Source organism: Culex quinquefasciatus, chromosome 1, assembly GCF_015732765.1.
Source record: "Culex quinquefasciatus strain JHB chromosome 1, VPISU_Cqui_1.0_pri_paternal, whole genome shotgun sequence".
Lineage (NCBI taxonomy): Eukaryota > Metazoa > Arthropoda > Insecta > Diptera > Culicidae > Culex > Culex quinquefasciatus.
In genome coordinates, this window is record NC_051861.1 from 120789488 (window position 1) to 120809259 (window position 19772).

At 36.5% G+C, this 19772-nt stretch overlaps 3 protein-coding genes across 3 annotated transcripts; 1 reads left to right on the plus strand and 2 right to left on the minus strand.

Annotated features, from left to right (window-relative positions):
* Window positions 1–1103: 1103 nt before the first annotated feature.
* LOC6052316 (chondroitin sulfate synthase 2) lies at window positions 1104–4134 on the minus strand. Its single transcript, XM_038248363.1, has one exon. The coding sequence runs from the start codon at window positions 3807–3809 to the stop codon at window positions 1359–1361; it is 2451 nt and encodes an 816-aa protein (XP_038104291.1). The 5' UTR covers window positions 3810–4134; the 3' UTR covers window positions 1104–1358.
* Window positions 4135–4507: 373 nt separating this feature from the next.
* Window positions 4508–6469, plus strand: LOC6049760 (tyrosine--tRNA ligase, mitochondrial). Its single transcript, XM_038249264.1, has 3 exons — window positions 4508–4726; window positions 5106–6202; window positions 6275–6469. The coding sequence occupies exons 1-3, from the start codon at window positions 4587–4589 to the stop codon at window positions 6436–6438; spliced, it is 1401 nt and encodes a 466-aa protein (XP_038105192.1). The 5' UTR covers window positions 4508–4586; the 3' UTR covers window positions 6439–6469.
* Window positions 6470–11158: 4689 nt separating this feature from the next.
* LOC6049761 (acetylcholine receptor subunit beta-like 1) lies at window positions 11159–16308 on the minus strand. Its single transcript, XM_001866426.2, has 5 exons — window positions 15877–16308; window positions 15665–15801; window positions 15441–15595; window positions 13321–14362; window positions 11159–12759 (listed from the first exon to the last, which is right to left on the minus strand). The coding sequence occupies exons 1-5, from the start codon at window positions 15935–15937 to the stop codon at window positions 12595–12597; spliced, it is 1560 nt and encodes a 519-aa protein (XP_001866461.2). The 5' UTR covers window positions 15938–16308; the 3' UTR covers window positions 11159–12594.
* Window positions 16309–19772: the final 3464 nt, after the last annotated feature.

Consider the following 19772-nt stretch of genomic DNA (forward strand, 5'->3'; position numbering starts at 1 on the left):
AGGACACTGTGATGAGGAGTTCGTCATTTTTGAGTTATTTTTTTTCACTGGACCTACACGCAGAAAAATAAGGCATATTTGAATCAACAAAACGTTTTGTTGATTTGAAAATCATGATTCTCCTGTCTCGTCAGAGGCGCTGGAGCAGAAATCCCACGTTAGAGGAAGGCCATGCCCCGGGGGGCGTAGTGCCAATAGTTTCGTTTCGTTTAGATTTTTTTTTAATCAACGCTAACCGTCAAAGCAACTTTTTCAAAACATCAAAAGATTTTTGTGGAATTGAGAAAATCACGGTTTGTTTCAACGCAAAATCGGCGTTGATTATATTCAACAAAAATTCTGTTGAATCAAACCTCGTACAGGCTGATTCTACAAAATATTTTTCTGCGTGTAGAAATTTCTTAAGCCTTACACAGAAATTTTCAGAAAAGTGAAAATTTTACAACTTTCCGGGCAAATTTCGTCAGACTTTTTTTTCTGGTTTTCAGCATGCCAAATTGAACTTAAAAACGCTCTAAAAAACTTGTTTTTTTTTTAAAGAAAAGCTAAAAGCGTTTGTTGATCTAAAAACAAAAAAAAAAAATCCGGAGAAATTTGCCCGGAAAACGGTTAAATTTTCACTTTTCTGAAAATCTCCGCATAAAATCTCGTTTTTATTCAATTTTTTGACAGTAACAAACCCGCCTTACCTTATAAGGTAAGATTAGATATATCTAATCGATAAACCTTGTCTTGTGTATCTGCACTCTAACGAAAATAAACTCAATTTGAGTTAAAACAACATCGATCATGTTCTTTTCAGTGGGTTTCTATGTAGAATTTGGTAGCAGGATCACCGGGTTAGGTGTTCCAACGGGGGAGGTCATCGCGAAGTTTGTTGGGCGACGGTCGCGAAGGAGAATAAAGCAGGTTCCGCGAATTTTGGCGCGCTTTTCCCGTTGATTTGCCCAAGGTTGTGAAAGAAAAGAGGTTGATCTTACACGGTCATTCAAGATTGGTAAAATTTTAACTATTTTGTTCAGCTTCATTGATTACCCTAAAATAAGTTGAGGTTACCCAAATGACCCAGGAAATTCTTTCGTCAAGAAATAAAGCCGGTCTCGTTTTACTAAATACACTAGTAGAAAGGCACTTGATTTTTATTATTCTATCTATTTAAAATATCTTCCTGCAGAAAATGTTACGGAAAAATAGGTCATGAATCGTGTAGATTGTTTAGCACTAATACTCTTACAACACTAGTTTGGCAGACACCCACACTGATGAAGAATCGGTTATTTGGCAAGAGTTTCCCATTGAAAAGTAAAAAAAAATAATGTCCTAAACGCTAAATGCTTCTTATGTGCGCCAGCAATCGTTCACTTCTTCACCTCATTCTCCCGGCCATCGGCGCCATCGTGCTGCACCAGCACGTCCCCGATCTGCTTCTTCGATGCGATCCTCACGCACCGATCGCGCTGATCCGGCTGCTCCTCACAGCGCAGCCGTTGCAGCTGCTCCCCCTTGGGATCCACCTCCGCCAGGAAGTTCTCTATGGCCCGTCCCAGGCGTAGATTCGGCTCGATCCCGCGCAGCACGTGGATCTTCCCGCTCGCCCGCACAAACATTTCCGCCACGTTTTCGATCCGCTCCAGCGGTGACCCGATCGCGTCCTGCGTGTAGTTGAGCAGGTTAACGATGTCGCGATCGCTGCGCACGATCGGTAACCGGCCACTTTGCTGCTCGAGCAGCTTGCGCGCGTCCACGTAATCGCGGCTGTAGAACGCGACCACGTCGTAGTTGGCCCGGTCAAAGTAGCCGGTGCTTTGGCCCACGTCGCAGCCGTCGCACTCTTTGCACAGTTTGGTCCAGCCGCACGGGTACTGCCGGAACGCGATCGGGCTGAACACCTGGAAGCCGGCGATCGTGTTCATGCGGACGCGGTTCAAAAAGTCCGACCGGAAGGTGGCCTCGGCCGAGCAGATCATGACCAGGCTGTCGAGGCCGATCTTGCGCAGGGCCAGATCGGCGGCGGCAAAGCTGAGCAGTTGTTGCGGGGCCGGACCGTACATCGAGGTGGAGAGCAGGTTGTTTGGGTTGAAGGGGGTGGTCAGTTCCGGTGGGAGGCGGATCGAGACCCACGCGATTCGGGAGCCGTCCTGCTTGTGACGATCGGTTAGGGACAGGGCTAGGTTCTTCAGCGGTAAGAACACGTCCTCGTCGCCTTTGCTGGGTGTTTCCGCGCGGTAGTAGAAGATCAGCATGAGGAAGGTGTTGTCCTGGTTGTCCATGCAGGTCTTTTCGTAGTGCTGCACGAACTGCTCCGCGTCGTGGACCTGGTGCTCGAGCGTCGGGAGGAGAATGGCGATTCGCGTGCTTTCGGTTACGTAGGGCGATGGGACGATCTCGATGAGACCGATCGGTTTGACCACTTCGAAGCTCTTGAGGACGTGCTCGCGCCGGCCACGATCGTAGAAGCTCAGGTGCATCCGGTAGTCCATGCCGCGGACGGCGTCGAACTTGCGGTACGCGGAGTGCAGGCCACGGTATTCGAGCTGTGGGTTGGAGCGGTGAGCCTCGAGGATGGTTTTGTTGAGGATGTTCTGCATGTCTTCGGCGTCAACAGACGAGAGCGGCCGCACGTTGATCTCCGAGGTGTACATGAAGGAGTGCGTCAGGTTGAGATGGGTCCACGGGATGATGTCGTGCCGGGACTCGGAGGGGTTCGGTTTGGGCACGCCAAGTGGCCAGCGCACTTCCAGGATGTCGTTGGAGAGGGTGCCGTTCGAGATGGCTGATGCTTCCTGGTGGATTTGCTCTTTGGCCCCGTTGATTTGTTCTAGGTGGACGCGGGAGAAATACGCGTGCAAAAGGTAGAAGTCATCGGCGGTCGTGATCGGGTAGATCACCGATGCTCGGTTGAAGGCCGCCTCGTGCTTGATCATGTGAAGATCGCGGTAGATTTTGTAGCTGTTGAGCTTGTAGCTTGTCACGTTGATGCCCTGCCACGAGCTTTGGCAGCTGTCGATCTTGCTCGAGTACTTGACACAACGTCCGATGTTGAGGTTGTGCTGGTTAGACACCGAATTCCGGACGCACCAGTCCAAATTTGCGCGGATCTTGCGGATGACGCTGCTACTGAGCACGATTCCGGCATGCAGGTCACAGTACTGCGCATCCGATGGCCGATCCGGCTCTTCCTCGTCGAAAGTCGTCCCATGTGGAGTTCCCATGTAAACGTCAAAGCTGATGCTGATGTGAGACAGGGTTTCCCGAAGCTGGCGTGCATTCACATATCCAGTGTCCGATACCAGCAGGAAGTAGTCGTAATCATCCAGATAGTTGTCCGCAATATACTTCAGCACGTGAAACGGTCTCAGATTCTCCCTCGTGTCGGTAAAACCAACAATGTTCTTCAGTTTGAAATTTGCCTTTACATTATCAGCATTGATGAAGAACTTGATCTTGTTCACCAGATGGGCCGACGTCCTATTAATGGCCGTCGCCAGCGAGTCGATGTTCTCCTGGGTGGTCATCACCCCCACGAACAACTTCTCCCGGATCCCCAGCTCCGTGTAGTAGTACCGAGGCCTCACAATGTTCTTCACCTGCTTCCGCGCCGTCATCGGCTTCTGTTCCAGGTTCAACTGCGGCTCAAACTCGCTCCCGTACTTGGCGTCCTCCGCCAGCAGGTGTTCCCGCTCCGTCGCCTCCGGGCACTCCGTTACGATCTCCGTCAGGTCCTGGGGCATGTAGTAGCTGTACAGGAAGCCGACCAGCAGCCCCACCAGGAAGTACTGGTTCCGGCTGACGTTGCACAGCTTCCACATGGCGAAACGCCTGCTTTACGAACCAACGGGTCAATACTAGTTCAAACGGAGTTTGGTATAACGCTACGCTCGCTGGACTGTCACTGGCTTAAGTGCCCTCAGGCCTAATCATTTCCGGTTCGCGAAAGGGGGTGATTAAACGAAGCTAAACGTGAAATTTTACTAAAATAACGTAAATTTTACTTGAAACATACTGCAGTTACAAAAATAGAAACAATTTAAAGCAAATTAAACTAGAAAAAGGCGAAAAAATTGATAAAACATAAGCAGCCTAAAATTTGATCCACTTGACCGAAATTAATTTGAGCCCCCGCAAAGAGTATCGTGCAATCAAAACAAACGTTTGACATTCAAGTGCAGCGCGTTTTAACCCAAAATTTTATCAACTTCCCTTGATCGTGTTGTTGTTCATTTGCTGCAGATTTTCAAGATTTGCAGATTTTTTAGCAAAAATTCAATGCTTTAAAATAAATGAACTGAGTTAATCGTAGATTTCTTTTAAATTGATTTTTTCATGAAAAAGATTAATTTTGCATAGAATTTTGCTGTCATTTTTGATGAAATAGGGTTGTTTTAAAATTTGATTCACTTTCATTTTTGTAAAACCCCAAAAGTCTGTAGAATCTGGCATCTGCAGCATTCGCCGCAGTCTCACTTTCCGACAGGCCGCGACGTAAAAAAACCTTCCAATTTGTCAAATTTGGTTACGCGTTTTTCTTTCGGTGCAAGTTCGGTCGATTTTCGTCTCGCGTGAATTTATTGTGTATTAATTAGGAAATGATTGTGCGGTCGGTTCTGCTGCGGAGTCGGCTCCTCCGGTGGCCACTGCCCGTGGCCGCGCGCCACTACACCGAGGGAAACATTCTGAAGCTGCAGGACCGCGGATTCTTCCAGGACGTCTTTCCGGCCGAGGCGATGTGAGTGACGTTTCTTTGTTTTGGTTTTTGTTTGTGTTGTTTTTGGTGGACAGGGTTGAACTTGGGAAGAAAATTTCTTTTTTGTAAAAATGTTGTTTCAATATTTTGTTATTCAATTTTTTTTGATTTTTTTATTGAAATTTTCTGACTTCAAAATTATATTTTTTTAAATTTCTAAAACTTGCATGACCCAATAAAAAATTCACCGACGTTGCGTCGAACTACATCGAGCGATTAAAATCGACTGTAGATCGTTCGATCAAATCGACCAAATTTTGACAGCTTCCCTATAAAAAATGCACTGATTTTGTTTTGTAAGCATGCGTTTTAAAAAGAAACGAACTTTATTTGACAAACCTCAAAATTTCCGTCCCAAAAGCGATAAAGCCCGCACCACGCTGGGCGCCTCCCCACAAACCGTTTACGCCGGGTTCGATCCGACGGCGGACAGCTTGCACGTGGGCAATCTGCTGGTCATCATCGGCCTTCTGCACAGCCAACGGGCCGGCCATCAGCCGATTGCGCTGCTCGGTGGCGCCACCGGCCAGATCGGAGACCCCAGCGGCCGCAAGACGGAACGTCAGGCCATGCTGCTGGACTCGGTGAACCGGAACCTGCGCTGCATCGGGGAACAGATCGAGCGGATATTCGAGAACCATCGCGGGTTGATGTGGGAAAAGCGAGGTCTTGGAGGGGCGTTGAAGCCGGTTCTGGTGGTCAACAATGCGGACTGGTACCGGGAGTTGAACTTTGTGGAGTTTGTGTCGCGCGTTGGTCGCCACTTCCGGATGGGATCGATGCTGTCGAGGGCGTCCGTGCAAAGTCGACTCCAGCAGGACGCGGGAATGAGCTTCACCGAGTTTACGTATCAGATCTTCCAGGCGTACGACTGGTGCCATCTGTTACAGAAACACAACTGCCGGTTCCAGCTGGGCGGAAGTGACCAGATGGGCAACATCATGTCCGGACACGAGCTGATCTCACGCGTGGAACCCGGCAAAGACGTCTACGGAATAACCCTGCCACTCATAACCAACGAAGAAGGGGACAAATTCGGGAAATCGGCCGGAAATGCCGTCTGGCTCGGCGCAGAAAAAACTTCCCCGTACGGCCTCTACCAGTTCTTCCGGCGAACGCCGGACTCGGAAGTGGAGAAACTACTCCGCCTGCTGACCTTCCTTCCCCTGGACGAAATCCGAAGCCTCATGGCGCGACACCAGCGAACTCCGGAACTGTGGGAAGCCCAGAAGCGACTCGCCCAGGAACTGACCCTGCTCGTTCACGGCGAGGAAGGTCTCCGCAAGGCGGAGGACATTAGCGATGCGCTGTTCAGCGGGAACGTCCAGGCGCTGGGCGAGCTGGAAGTGCGCGACATCAAGCAGACCTTCGGCGGCGCTCCGCTGGTGGAGATTCTGCCCGAGCCGGGCCTGTCCGTGCTGGACGTGGCCATGAAGGCCAAGTGCTTCCGGAATGAGCGTGAGGATCCGATTCTTAGTGGAATCTTGTAAAAAACTTCAAATTGTTTTTTTCTAACCTATATTTTCGCAGAGGATGCCACCAGGATCATAGCCGCCGGAGGTTTCTCGATCAACCTGAACAAGGCCAAGAACGTGGCGGAAGTGCTGGCGCCGGGCGTTCACATCCTGAAGAATGGCATCTCGTTGCTGCGGGTTGGCAAGCGGAACTATTACATCGTTAAGTGGTTGGCGTAAAAAAAATGGAATAAATAGTGTTGAAAATTTAGATGATGATTTTATTGATCCGAAAAAATCTTCCCAATACAAAAATATAAATAAATTTGGTTGAGGTTTTAGAATTTTAAAATTGTAGAATTTTAGAATGTTAATTTTTTTTAAATGTTAGAACTAAAGAATTTTAGATGTTTAGAATTCTAAAATTTTCAAAGTTTTCAAAATTTTTAGAATTTTTAGAAATTGTGATTTTTTTAGAATTATAAAAATTTGCAAATTAAAAAAAATCAGAAATTGTCACATTTCCGAATTTTTAGAACATTTTCAACTAATAGAACAATCTACTAAATTTTCAATTTAAAAAAAAATCATAATTATATTTTTTTATTTTCCGTATTTGCTGATTTAAAAAAAAAATCAGAATTATTAGAATTTGCAGAACTTTGAGAATTTTTAATTTTATTAAAATTTTCGAATTTTGAAAATTTTTAAATTTTAAAGATTTTTTTGAATTTTCAAAAAAATTTGAATTTTCAAAAAAATTTGAATTTTCAAAAAAGTTTGAATTTTCAAAAAAAATTAAAATTCTGAAAATTTTAAAAATTTTCGGAATTTTCTAAATTTTAGATTTTTTTTAAAATTTTTAGAAATTGTAATTTTTTTAAAAACTATCAAAATTTGCAAAATTTTTCAAAATTTCAGAAATTTTCGAATTTTTCGAATTTTTAGAACATTTTCAATAATTTTAAAATTTTAATTAAGATCTTTCCCATTTTTTCGAATTTTCAGTATCTACTAAATTTTGATTTTTATTTTTTTTTCATAATTATATTTGTTTTTAAATTTTCAGAATTTGCCGATTTTTTGAGAATTTTCAGAATTTAAAATTTTATTAAAATTTTCAGATTTTTGTTACTCTTCAAATTTTTAGAATTTTTATTTTTTTTAGAATTTTTAGAATTTTTAGAATTTACAAAATTTACAGAAATTTCAAAATTTTCTAAATTTACAGAATTTTTAGATTTTTTTTTAAACTCTTTAAATTTTTTTAAAATTTTCTGAATTTTCAAATCTTTCAGAATTTTTAAAATTTTTAAAATTTTTAGAATTTTTAAAATTTTATTTTTTTTAATTTTTAGAATTTTTAATATTCACAGAAATTTAAAAAATTTCAAAATTTTCTGAATTTTTAGAACTTTTTGAATTTTAAAAAATTTTAGAATTCCCAAAATTTTTTGAATTTTCAAAATTTTTGATTGTTAGAATTTTTAGAAATTGTAATTTTTTTAGAATTTATCAAATCTGCATTTTTTTTTAAATTTCAGAAATTTTCGAATTTTTAAAATTTGTAGAATTTTTATAATTTTTATAATTTTTATAATTTTTATAATTTTTATAATTTTTATAATTTTATAATTTTTATAATTTTTATAATTTTTATAATTTTTATAATTTTTATAATTTTTATAATTTTTATAATTTTTATATTTTTATAATTTTTATAATTTTTATAATTTTTATAATTTTTATAATTTTTATAATTTTTATAATTTTTATAATTTTTATAATTTTTATAATTTTTATAATTTTTAAAATTTTTAGAATTTTTAACATTTTAGAATTTTTGAAATTTTTAAGAATTTTTAGAATTTTTAGAATTTTTAGAATTTTTAGAATTTTTAGAATTTTTAGAATTTTTAGAATTTTTAGAATTTTTATAATTTTTATAATTTTTATAATTTTTATAATTTTTATAATTTTTATAATTTTTATAATTTTTATAATTTTTATAATTCTTATAATTTTTAAATTTTTTAAAATTTTTAGAGTTTTTAAAATTTTAGAATTTTTAAAATTTTTTAAAAAAATAAAAATTTTTAGAATTTATAAAATTTTTAAAATTCACAGAAATTTAAAAAATTTCAAAATTTTCTAAATTTTTAGAATTTTCTGAATTTTAAAAAATTTTAGAATTCCCAAAATTTTCTGAATTTTCAAAATTTTTGATTTTTTTTAGAATTTTTAGAAATTGTAATTTTTTTAGAATTTATCAAATCTGCAATTTTTTTTTTAAATTTCAGAAATTTTCGAATTTTTAAAATTTGTAGAATTTTTATAATTTTTATAATTTTTATAATTTTTATCATTTTTATAATTTTTATAATTTTTATAATTTTTATAATTTTATAATTTTTATAATTTTTAAAATTTTTATAATTTTTATAATTTTTATAATTTTTATAATTTTTATAATTTTTATAATTTTTATAATTTTTATAATTTTTATAATTTTTATAATTTTTATAATTTTTATAATTTTTATAATTTTTATAATTTTTATAATTTTTATAATTTTTATAATTTTTATAATTTTTAAAAATTTTAGAATTTTTAAAATTTTAGAATTTTTAAAATTTTTAAGAATTTTTAGAATTTTTAGAATTTTTAAGAATTTTTAGAATTTTTAGATTTTTTTGAATTTTTAGATTTTTTAGAATTTGTAGAATTTTTAGAATTTAGAAAAAAAATTTAGAAAATTTAGAATTTATAGAAATTTTATAATTTTTAGAATTTTTAGAGTTTTTATAATTTTTAGAATTTTTAGAATTTTTAGAATTTTTAGAATTTTTAGAATTTTTAGAATTTTTAGAATTTTTAGAATTTTTAGAATTTTTAGAATTTTTAGAATTTTTAGAATTTTTAGAATTTTTAGAATTTTTAGAATTTTTAGAATTTTTAGAATTTTTAGAATTTTTAGAATTTTTAGAATTTTTAGAATTTTTAGAATTTTTAGAATTTTTAGAATTTTTAGAATTTTTAGAATTTTTAGAATTTTTAGAATTTTTAAAATTTTTAAAATTTTTAGAATTTTTAGAATTTTTAGAATTTTTAGAATTTTAGAATTTTAGAATTTTAGAATTTTAGAATTTTAGAATTTTAGAATTTTAGAATTTTAGAATTTTTAGAATTTTTAGAATTTTTAGAATTTTTAGAATTTTTAGAATTTTTAGAATTTTTAGAATTTTTAGAATTTTTAGAATTTTTAGAATTTTTAGAATTTTTAGAATTTTTAGAATTTTTAGAATTTTTAGAATTTTTAGAATTTTTAAAATTTTTAGAATTTTTAGAATTTTAAAAATTTTAGAATTTTTAGAATTTTTAGAATTTTTAGAATTTTCAGAATTTTTAGAATTTTTAGAATTTTTAGAATTTTTAGAATTTTTAGAATTTTTAAAATTTTTAGAATTTTTAGAATTTTTAGAATTTTTAGAATTTTTAACATTTTAGAATTTTTGAAATTTTTAAGAATTTTTAGAATTTTTAGAATTTTTAGAATTTTTAGAATTTTTAGAATTTTTAGAATTTTTAGAATTTTCATTATTTGCAGAATTTTCTGAATTTCCTGAATTTTCTGAATTTTCCAAATTTTCAAAATTTTCAAAATTTTCAAAATTTTCAAAATTTTCAGAATTTTTGGAATTTTCAGAATTTTTTATTTTGTTTTAAATATTCAGAAGTTTTCAAATTTTCAAAATTTTCAGAATTTTCTCTTCTTTTTTAATTTTGCGAAATTTATGAATTTTTAGAATTTTCTAAATTTTCAGAATTTTCAGATCTGTTTTTAAAATTTACAGAATTTTCAGATTATTCAAAATTAAAAAATCGGAAATTTTAGAATTTTCCTAATTTTCTAAATTTTCAGAATCTTAAAAAAAAATTAAAATTTTCAGAATTTTCAGAAGTGTTCGAATGTTCGAAGTTTTTGAATTTTGTTTTTTTTTTTTAAATTTTGCGAAATATATGAATTTTTAGATTTTTCTGAATTTTCAGAACTGTTTTTAAAATTTACAGATTTTTCAGATTATTCAAAATTAAAAAATCAGAATTTAAAAAAAATTCAAATTTTTTAAAAATATTTGAATTTTAAAATTTTGAGGATTTTTATAATTTTCAGGATTAAAAAAAATCCAAATTTTCAAAATATTTAGAATTTTAGAATTTGAATTTAAGAATTTCAGTATTTTAGAATTTTTGGATTTTAGAATTTTAGAAGATTAGAAATTGATTTTTAGGTTTTAAAAATTTTTAAAATTTCCTAAATTTTGAGTTTTTTAGTTTTAAAATAATGCAATAATTCTTAAAATAGCATTCAACCATATCGGATTTGATTCGTCAAAGTACTTAGTTTTGTAAATAAAATATGCACAAAACATTTTAACACACAAAACCTAATTTAACAAATCAATTAGTAGCGTCGATAACAGATTTTGCCCTATAAATAACCTCCTCAAATCAACTGCAATCGCAGTTAATTTCCACAATGAAGTTCAACATTTTTGCAATCCTAGTATTTGTGCTGCTGGCAGTTCTAAACGGGCCAGTCGGTGCAATGGCAGAGGTAAGATGAGTTAGTGAGAGCTGGTTTGATTTTTTTTTAAATTTGCAATAAAACATTTCCAGAAAACATATTTTAAGAGAGATGCCGGAGGAGGACAAAAAACCCAAAAACATCAGCAAGGCTAAGTGAGTGCCTAATTTCAGCAGTTTGATAATTTTTTTTTTAATTTAAGATATTTGTTTTCCAGTGGCTTCCTAATTTAAAATCGAACGGTGGAACCATTCAAAAATATTTGATTGGACAAATTCATTAATTTTCAATTTTTGTAAACAAAGAGCTGTCACTTTAATAAATAAATTTCTTTCAATAAGCAAAGTCCTTCAAAAACGAAAACACCCCTGGTAATACGAACTATCCTGTAAGTTTATTATTATTTTATTACCCTTTTGTGTTGTTTTTTTCTTAAAAATGCTTACCAATACAACGTTTAATCTTAACTTCAATGTGTTGTTGTTGTTGTGGTTGTTGTTACACGCACACACTAATGCCATACTGGTATCTTTGTTAGCGTTTTGCTTTTGTTTTGTGCACAAAAATCGTTTACAGTTTTAGTTAATTGTTAATATTTGCTTGCGCGCGTGTGTGAGTTTGTTTGTTTACTTTTTGAGTGACGCGCACAGCTTGCTATGTCGGTTTTTGTTTTATCCCTATCAGTTGCGAGTTTGTTTTCGCTTGTGTGTGATTGAGTGTGTGTGTACTGGAAAGTGTTTCTTCTTTGTTTAGTTTGCTATAATTGGGTTTAAATTTAGGGTTCGGTTAGTGTTTTTCGCTTCAAATCGACGCTAGTGTTTTGTTTACCTTTTTAATTCTTTTTTTTCTTTTGAGTAGTTTGTAGTAGTAGCCTAATTATTGTTAAAGTTTATCATTTTATGCCTTTGTTGTGAGTGTGTGTTTTTGTGTATTTTGCTTGCTTGCGTGTGTGATTGTGTGATAGTATGTTGTCCAACAGTTACGAGTGTTTGTTTTGTTTTTGTTTTTAAATACTATGCTCGAAAAAACGATTTTTCTTCTTTCAATAGTTGTTGTTTTCACAAAAAAAGTTTCCTTTACTCGTTGCAGTATGATTTGTTTTTTTTTTTTCTATTTTTAAGTTGCAGTTTCTGTCGATTGATCGTCTGTAATGCTACGCAATCGCAAGAAATTGTGGTAGTGTTTTGTTTACTTTCTTTTCGTAGGGTTTCAAAAAATGGGCTTAATCTTGGGTAACGCTTAAAATGGGTTAGATCGCGAATCGCTTTGTTTTTTTTCTTTTCGTTACGTGTGTAGTATATAATTTTCCTTTTTTTTAATAGTAGTTTGTCCTAGGTTTAAATGACAGTCAAAACTCAACTCGTGGTAAAACTTTTTGGGAACAAAATTTGGCATCATTTGTGTAAAGTATTTCGTTAGATTCACTATTTCATTGTCTAAATTTGAGCCTAAAACATCGTAACAAAAAACTCAACACTGACTGGAAGAACGACACAGATCAACGGAAAACATATTCCACTATAGACGTAGGACTACGCCGTTTAATAAGTCATTTAACTACTCTCGTTCTGGACAGCTGGCAGCGTCAAGGTGATAACAACTCCGGCTAGTCCGGAACCGGCCCGCCGTTCGTACCAGCTTAGGTTTTGCGCATCATTTATTAAAAGTTATGTCCTTTTGCTTGATTACTTTGCTTGTTTTGTTTTACTTCAAATCTATTCGTACGTAAAAAAGTGACCCATATTTGAGCAAATGTTAACCTAACATTCCAACAACGATCTTCTTCCTCTCCGTCTTCGTTTTCCTCCTTACTTGCCCCGGTAGATTTCGATGATGCGGTCCTGGTCGACGTACTCGAAGATGTGCGGCGCGTCCATCAGGATGCCGACCGTGCCGGCCGTGGTCACGATGAAGAAGATGTACAGCTGCAGCCGATCGATCACCATCGCCACGTACTTCCAGTCCTCGCGGGTCTAATATGAGAGGGGGGTGGGAAAAATGTTCTAGAATTAATCTGGCTTTGAAGAAAACACCTGTTTTGATTGGTTTCTTTTGTTTCGTTTCAGATTTTCCCGGATTCGAAGGTTAGTAACGATGATTCCAGGTGAAACCACTGCGAAAAATATGGCGCAAGTCGGTGTAAACAAATCTTGACCCCAGAAACAAAGATGTAAAGTATTGTTTGACTGAACACACTTTAAAGTGTAAAGGACAGCTCGTTTGACAGCTAGCGAAAACAAAAACAACATCTCGCGCAGAATGTGTACGATACGGACAGCGGAGCAGACGGAGCGCAAACGTCAAGAAAGGCCTACTACGTGCATCATCTTGAGGGGGGAGATGACAGCTCTGTGCGGCGATGACAGTTGTGGCGTGAGGGAATGAGAAATAAATCAATCGTGTGTGTTTTGCTTGGGTATGGCAGGACCCGTAGTGAAAAAAAAACTTGGCCCAGAAACAAAGATGTAAAGCATTTCAGAAAGTTGCAGTACGGTTATCACGTAGTGATTTAACTTCACTTTTTGGTGACTCACCTGAATGTACAGATCCTCGTTGCGCAGATGTTCCGCGATGAACTCGACCGCCTCGGTGGCCTTGCTCGCCTCCGGCGACAGCAGAATCGAGTCGGAGCTTTCGCTCTCCCGGCGGCACGAGTCCGCGCCCAGTCCGATGTCGCCGCTGTTCATCTTGCGGTTCATCTTGCAGTTCGGGTGGTGCAGGTCGGACAGCTCCATCACGTCCATCTTGGACTGCTTGCCGCCGAGCGCGCTAATGTGTTTGGGCACTTCGGCCGGCGATCCGTACGAGGGGTGGGTGTGCGGCTGCGGGGGCATGCTCATGCCGGGCATCTCCATCATCCAGCGGAGCCGCGTCTTCCGGGGACGCTTCATGAGCAGCATGGCCGGCAGGTAGTGCAGGAACACGGACCGGATCCACATGGGCATGCGGTGCGTGCGCGGCCCGCGGAAGTTCCAGTTGATGATGATGACGGTGACCAGGATGGAGACGGTGTTCATGATGAAGGTGAACAGCAAATACTTGGCAATCAGTGGCAGTACGAGCGAGGTCGGCGGCAGAATCTTCGACACCAGCAACAGGAACACAACCAGTGACAGCAGAATACTGATACCGAGCGTCACCTTTTCGCCGGCTTCGGCAGGCAGGTAGAACACAAGCACGCAAAGGAACGAAATCAGTACCGTCGGCAGGATCAAGTTGACCGTGTAGAACAGGGTCTTGCGCCGGATGATGATGTAGAACGTGATGTCCGTCTCGGTCGGGTTGCCTTCGTACACGTTCAGGTAGGCCGGCACCTCGATGATGTCCCACGTACCGGACTTCCAGTAGTCGGAAAGATCGACAAAGTTCTTGTTGTTGTACAGCGCCAGCGAGACCTGGTCGCCGTTGAACGTCCACGAGCCGAACTTCATGATGCACGTCTGCTGATCGAACGGGAAGTACGTCACGTCGATCGTGCACGAGCTCTGGTAGATGGCCGGCGGAACCCACAGGACCTCGCCGTTCGGGTAGATCAACACGTTGGACTTGTAGCGCACCTCGTAGTTACCGTCGGCACTGTGGAATGAGAGATTGATTAGAATCGAGGCATACAATGTTGCGCATTAATTATTGTTCATCAGTTATTGAGGCATCGTTGAATTAAAAATGACATGTTTTTAATAGTTAATGAAGCAGTAACCTATAAAGCAAAGCTAGTGCAAACGTCGAGCCATTCTTCAAGTTATCGCCACAATGATCCGGAAGCTCTTTTTGATCTTCGCGCAAATCCAGCGATATCCGAGCGCTGCCTCGACCGGAACTTTGAAATCACCTCTCGGCTGTTCGGCTTGGTCGGTGAAAACGCTCTCGATCCCGACTTCCGACCCAGCTGGCGTACCGTCTACCCGGCCTCGATGAACCTGTTCGCCATAGTTCAGCTGCTGTATCTGCTGTGGTCGGCACGATCGAACACGTTGGATTTTCTGGTGATTCTACCGAACTTGCTGTTTGCGGCCCAAGGAGTGCAGATTTTTATCCAGTGTACACGGCGAACCGATGAGATCCTTGCTTTGCGTAGCAAACTCACGGAGATTCTACATATACTGAAGGAAACCAGAGGCAACTGCTTGGTGATCTTTCGAGTCGATCCGCGATCAGCTGAACCTGATCGTGAAGCTGCATCAACTGCTGAACGAGTACGAGGCCATGCTGGAGAAGCTGTACAGCTTGATGTTCCTGAACAAGGTCGAGCTCATCTATCTCGGGATCATCAGTGCGATCGTCGTGATTTTGAAGTCGAATGATCGCATGGCGTACATATTCTTCGCCCTTCAATTCGAAAAGCTGACCCGATCGTTACGGTGAAGGTGGGTTCTTGTGACTCTTGGATGAGCTTCAAATGATTAGGACGATTCTTGTAGAACGATCAGTTTTTGATTCATCTGTACGACATCAACTGGTACCAGCTGACTCCGGACCAGGCAATGGATCTACGCTTCATGCTACACCGCGCGCAGAGTCCTACCAGCGTTACGATCGGGAAGTATGCACCGCTCAATCTCGCAAGCTTCAAGCGCATCGTAAAGTCGATTTACACGTACGTGATGATGCTGGTCACCTTGCTAGAGTAGAGCACAAATAAAGATCAACTTACTTGTTGAACAGCACGATATCCGGCTTCCAGACCTTGTCCGGGGGTAACCGCAGCACGCCGATACCGCCGTAATCGGCCTCGTCCCACTGCAGCTGGTAGTCGCTCCAGACGAGTCGTAACCACACGTTCGACTTCATGATCTGATTCTTCTCGTTCTGTCGGATTGATCAGATAGAAGGGTTAGTTCAACGGAACGTTGGAAGTTCAAGACTTCCTCTACTCACCACGTTGATCAGCTGCACGAACGCCAACCCGAACCGGACGTCCACCTTCTGGGTCATGTTCTGCACGGGCCGGATCAGCTTGTTGTACCCGCGGAACAGATCCCGCACCAGTCGTTCCTCATCCTCGGAGCCATTTACTGAAAATCCCGAGAGAGAGGTTGAGCGTTATCGATTTTCTCTACACCACCACCCCAAAAAAAAGCAGGTCTTACCAATTCCAAAGCAATACTGGATCGCCACTGCCAGCGACAGCAGCCACGGTTTGAGCCTCATCCTGCCGGACCGTTCCGGACTCTACGCCAACTCTGCGCCACGAACACGATTCCTGCCTTCCCACTAACACATTTCGCAGCAGATCCGCAGCAAAGTTGTGTCGAACAAAGAGGGAAACGCCTTTGAAGCAAGTCACTTCACACAAGTCTACCTTCGGGCGCGCGATTATCTTCGCATAGTGACCTCAGGCGGGGAAACCTTCGATTGCCTAGCTGTGGGCGCACTCCACGCGATCTTCTACAACTGATTTGGGGTTGCTTCGCGACGGAAGACGGTTCGAATTGTTCCTCGGAAAACGGATTCGTGTGTTTTAACTTTTGTGTGGTGCACGACTTTGCGATATCGATTTTTCCCGTGAAATCTCCGCGTAACGGTGAGAGGTCGTTCTTTCTCTCCGCGAGAAATGTGAGAAACTCTCACGCGCGCAAGATTGACAGCATCATCTGGTCCTGAGCTGTCATCAGCGTAGTAAGATTTTTACGATATTTTGAGAGTTTGGAGGATGCGGGATATAAACAATGCGAAGGAAGGGCGCGGCGAGTGTATGTTGTTTGAGTTGCATACCTTTGGGCGCATGTGCGGTACGAAGGGGGTGGCTAGACGTTTTGAAGGGATTCATTAATTTCACGGAATGGTCGGTAGATGGAGATAAAGTGGTTTAAAATGACGGTTGATTTTCTTAGCAATTTTAGCATTTTTTCTTTTTTAGCATTTCTAGCCATTTTAGCAATTTTAGTCATTTTAGCAATTTTAGCAAAAATGCAAAAAATACTAAAATATCTAAACATGCTAAAATTTCCAAAATTAAAAATTTTGAAATTTAAACAATTTTAGCTTTTTTAGATATTTTAGTATTGTTTGCATTATTAGAAATTTTGCCAATTTTGCCAATTTTAGCAATTCTGACTATTAACTTTTGTCAATTCGTTTGCATTTTTAGCAATTTTGGCATTATTGGCAATTTTAGCAATTTTAACTTAGCCATTTTAGCTAATTTAGTATTTTTTACTATTTTAGCAATTTTAGCAATTGTAGAAATTTTTGCATTTTTTGCAATTTTAACATTTTTAGCAATATTAGCAATTTTAGCAATTTTAACATTTTTAGCAATATTAGCAATTTTAGCAATTTTAACATTTTTAGCAATATTAGCAATTTTAGCAATTTTAACATTTTTAGCAATATTAGCAATTTTAGCAATTTCAGCAAGTTTAGCAACTTTAGTAATTTTAGCAATTTGAGAAATTTTAGCAATTTTATCAATCTTAGTAATTTTAGTAGTTTTAGTAATTTTAGTAATTTTAGTAATTTTAGTAATTTTAGTAATTTAGGTAATTTTAGCAAATTTAGCAATTTCAGCAAATTCAGAAATTTCAGCAATTTTAGTAATTTTAGCAATTGCAGCAATTTTAGCAACTTAATCAAATTTAGCAACTTAAGCAATTTTAGCAACTTAAGCAATTTAAACAGTTTTGTCAATTTTAGCAATTTCAGAAATTTCAACATTTTTTGCAATTTTAGCAATTTATGCAATTTGAGCAGTTTTAGAAATTTAGCATTGTCAGTAATTTTAGCAATTTCAGCAATTTTAGTATTTTCAGCAACTGTAGCTATTTTAACAATTTAAACAAATTTAACAATTTCAGCAATTTTAGCAGTTTTAGCAATTTTAGCAATTTTAGCAATTTTAACATTTTTAGCAATATTAGCAATTTTAGCAATTTTAACATTTTCAGCAATTTTAGCAATTTTAGCAATTTCAGCAAGTTTAGCAACTTTAGTAATTTTAGCAATTTGAGAAATTTTAGCAATTTTATCAATCTTAGTAATTTTAGTAATTTTAGTAATTTTAGCAATTTTAGAAATGCTAGCATTTTTTTGCAATTTTAGCAATTTTTGCATTTTAAGCAATTTAAACAGTTTTAGCAATTTCAAAAATTTCAATAATTTTAGCAATTTATGCAATTTGAGCAGTATTAGAAATTTTAGTATTGTCAGTAATTTTAGCTATTTTTAGCAATTTTAGTATTTTCAGCAACTGTAGCTATTTTTGCAATTCAATCAATTTTAACAATTTCAGCAATTTTAGCAGTTTAGCAATTTTAGCACCTTTAGCACTTTTTGGCAATTTCAGCAATGCAAGCAACTTTATCCATTTTAGCAATTTTAGAAGTTATAGAAATTTTATCAGTTTTTGGCATTTTTAGCAATTTTGGCAATTTTAGCAATTTTGGCATTATTGGCAATTTCAGCAATTTTAACTTAGCCATTTTAGCTAATTTAGTATTTTTTATTATTTTGGCAATTTTAGCAATTGTAGAAATTTTTGCAATTATAACATTTTTAGCAATATTAGCAATTTTAGCAATTTTAACATTTTTAGCAATTTTAGCAATTTTAGCAATTTCAGCAAGTTTAGCAACTTTAGTAATTTTAGCAATTTGAGAAATTTTAACAATTTTATCAATCTTAGTAATTTTAGTAATTTTAGTAATTTTAGTAATTTTAGTAATTTTAGTAATTTTAGTAATTTTAGTAATTTTAGTAATTTTAGTAATTTTAGTAATTTTAGTAATTTTAGTAATTTTAGTAATTTTAGTAATTTTAGTAATTTAGGTAATTTTAGCAAATTTAGCAATTTCAGCAAATTCAGAAATTTCAGCAATTTTAGTAATTTTAGCAATTGCAGCAATTTTAGCAACTTAAGCAAATTTAGCAACTTAAGCAATTTTAGCAACTTAAGCAATTGAAACAGTTTTATCAATTTTAGCAATTTCAGAAATTTCAACAATTTTAGCAATTTTAGCAATTCATGCAATTTGAGTAGTTTTAGAAATTTAGCATTGTCAGTAATTTTAGGGACCATCCATAAACCACGTGGACACTTTAAGGGGGGGGGGGGTGTGGCGATTGTCCACGATCCATACAAAAAAGTTTTTTTTTGTATGGACAATTGTCCACGAGGGGGGGGGGGGGTAGCAGATTCCCAAAAAAGTGTCCACGTGGTTTATGGATGGTCCCTTAGCTATTTTAGCAATTTTAGTATTTTCAGCAACTGTAGCTATTTTAGCAATTTAACCAAATTTAACAATTTCAGCAATTTTAGCAGTTTTAGCAATTTTAGCAATTTCAGCAATTTTAGCAATTTTAGTCATTTTAGCAATTTTAGCAATTTTAACAATTTAAACTATTTTAGCAATTTCAGTAATTTAGGCAATTCTAGCAATTATAGCAATTTTAGTAATTTTAGTAACTTTGGCAAATTCAGCAATTTTAGCATATTTAGCAATTTCAGCAAATTCAGAAATTTCAGCATTTTTATCAATTTTAGTCATTTTAGCAATTGCAGCAATTTTAGAAATTTTAGCAATTTTAGCAATTGCAGAATTTAAGCAATTGCAGCAATTTTAGCAATTTTGCCGATTTTAACCATTTCAGCAATTTTAGAAATTCTAGCATTTTTTGCAATTTTAGCATTTTTTGCAATTTTAGCATTTTTTGCATTTTAAGCAATTTAAACAGTTTTAGCAATTTCAAAAATTTCAACAATTTTAGCAATTTTTGCAATTTGAGCAGTATTAGAAATTTTAGTATTGTCAGTAATTTTAGCTATTTTTAGCAATTTTAGTATTTTCAGCAACTGTAGCTATTTTTGCAATTCAATCAATTTTAACAATTTCAGCAATTTTAGCAGTTTAGCAATTTTAGCACCTTTAGCACTTTTTGGCAATTTTAGCAATGCAAGCAACTTTATCTATTTTAGCAATTTTAGAAGTTATAGAAATTTTATCAGTTTTTGGCAATTCTAGCATTTTAAGCAACTTTATCAATTTTA

Coding starts and splice junctions, on each gene's coding strand:
- LOC6052316 (XM_038248363.1), bottom strand. CDS start 3,809: ATGTGGAAGCTGTGCAACGTCAGCCGGAACCAGTACTTCCTGGTGGGG.
- LOC6049760 (XM_038249264.1), top strand. CDS start 4,587: ATGATTGTGCGGTCGGTTCTGCTGCGGAGTCGGCTCCTCCGGTGGCCA. Junction 4,727..5,105: donor GTCTTTCCGGCCGAGGCGAT/GTGAGTGACGTT, acceptor CCGTCCCAAAAG/CGATAAAGCCCGCACCACGC. Junction 6,203..6,274: donor CAAGTGCTTCCGGAATGAGC/GTGAGGATCCGA, acceptor ATATTTTCGCAG/AGGATGCCACCAGGATCATA.
- LOC6049761 (XM_001866426.2), bottom strand. CDS start 15,937: ATGAGGCTCAAACCGTGGCTGCTGTCGCTGGCAGTGGCGATCCAGTAT. Junction 15,802..15,876: donor CCAGTATTGCTTTGGAATTG/GTAAGACCTGCT, acceptor CGGGATTTTCAG/TAAATGGCTCCGAGGATGAG. Junction 14,363..15,440: donor GATATCGTGCTGTTCAACAA/GTAAGTTGATCT, acceptor CTCATTCCACAG/TGCCGACGGTAACTACGAGG.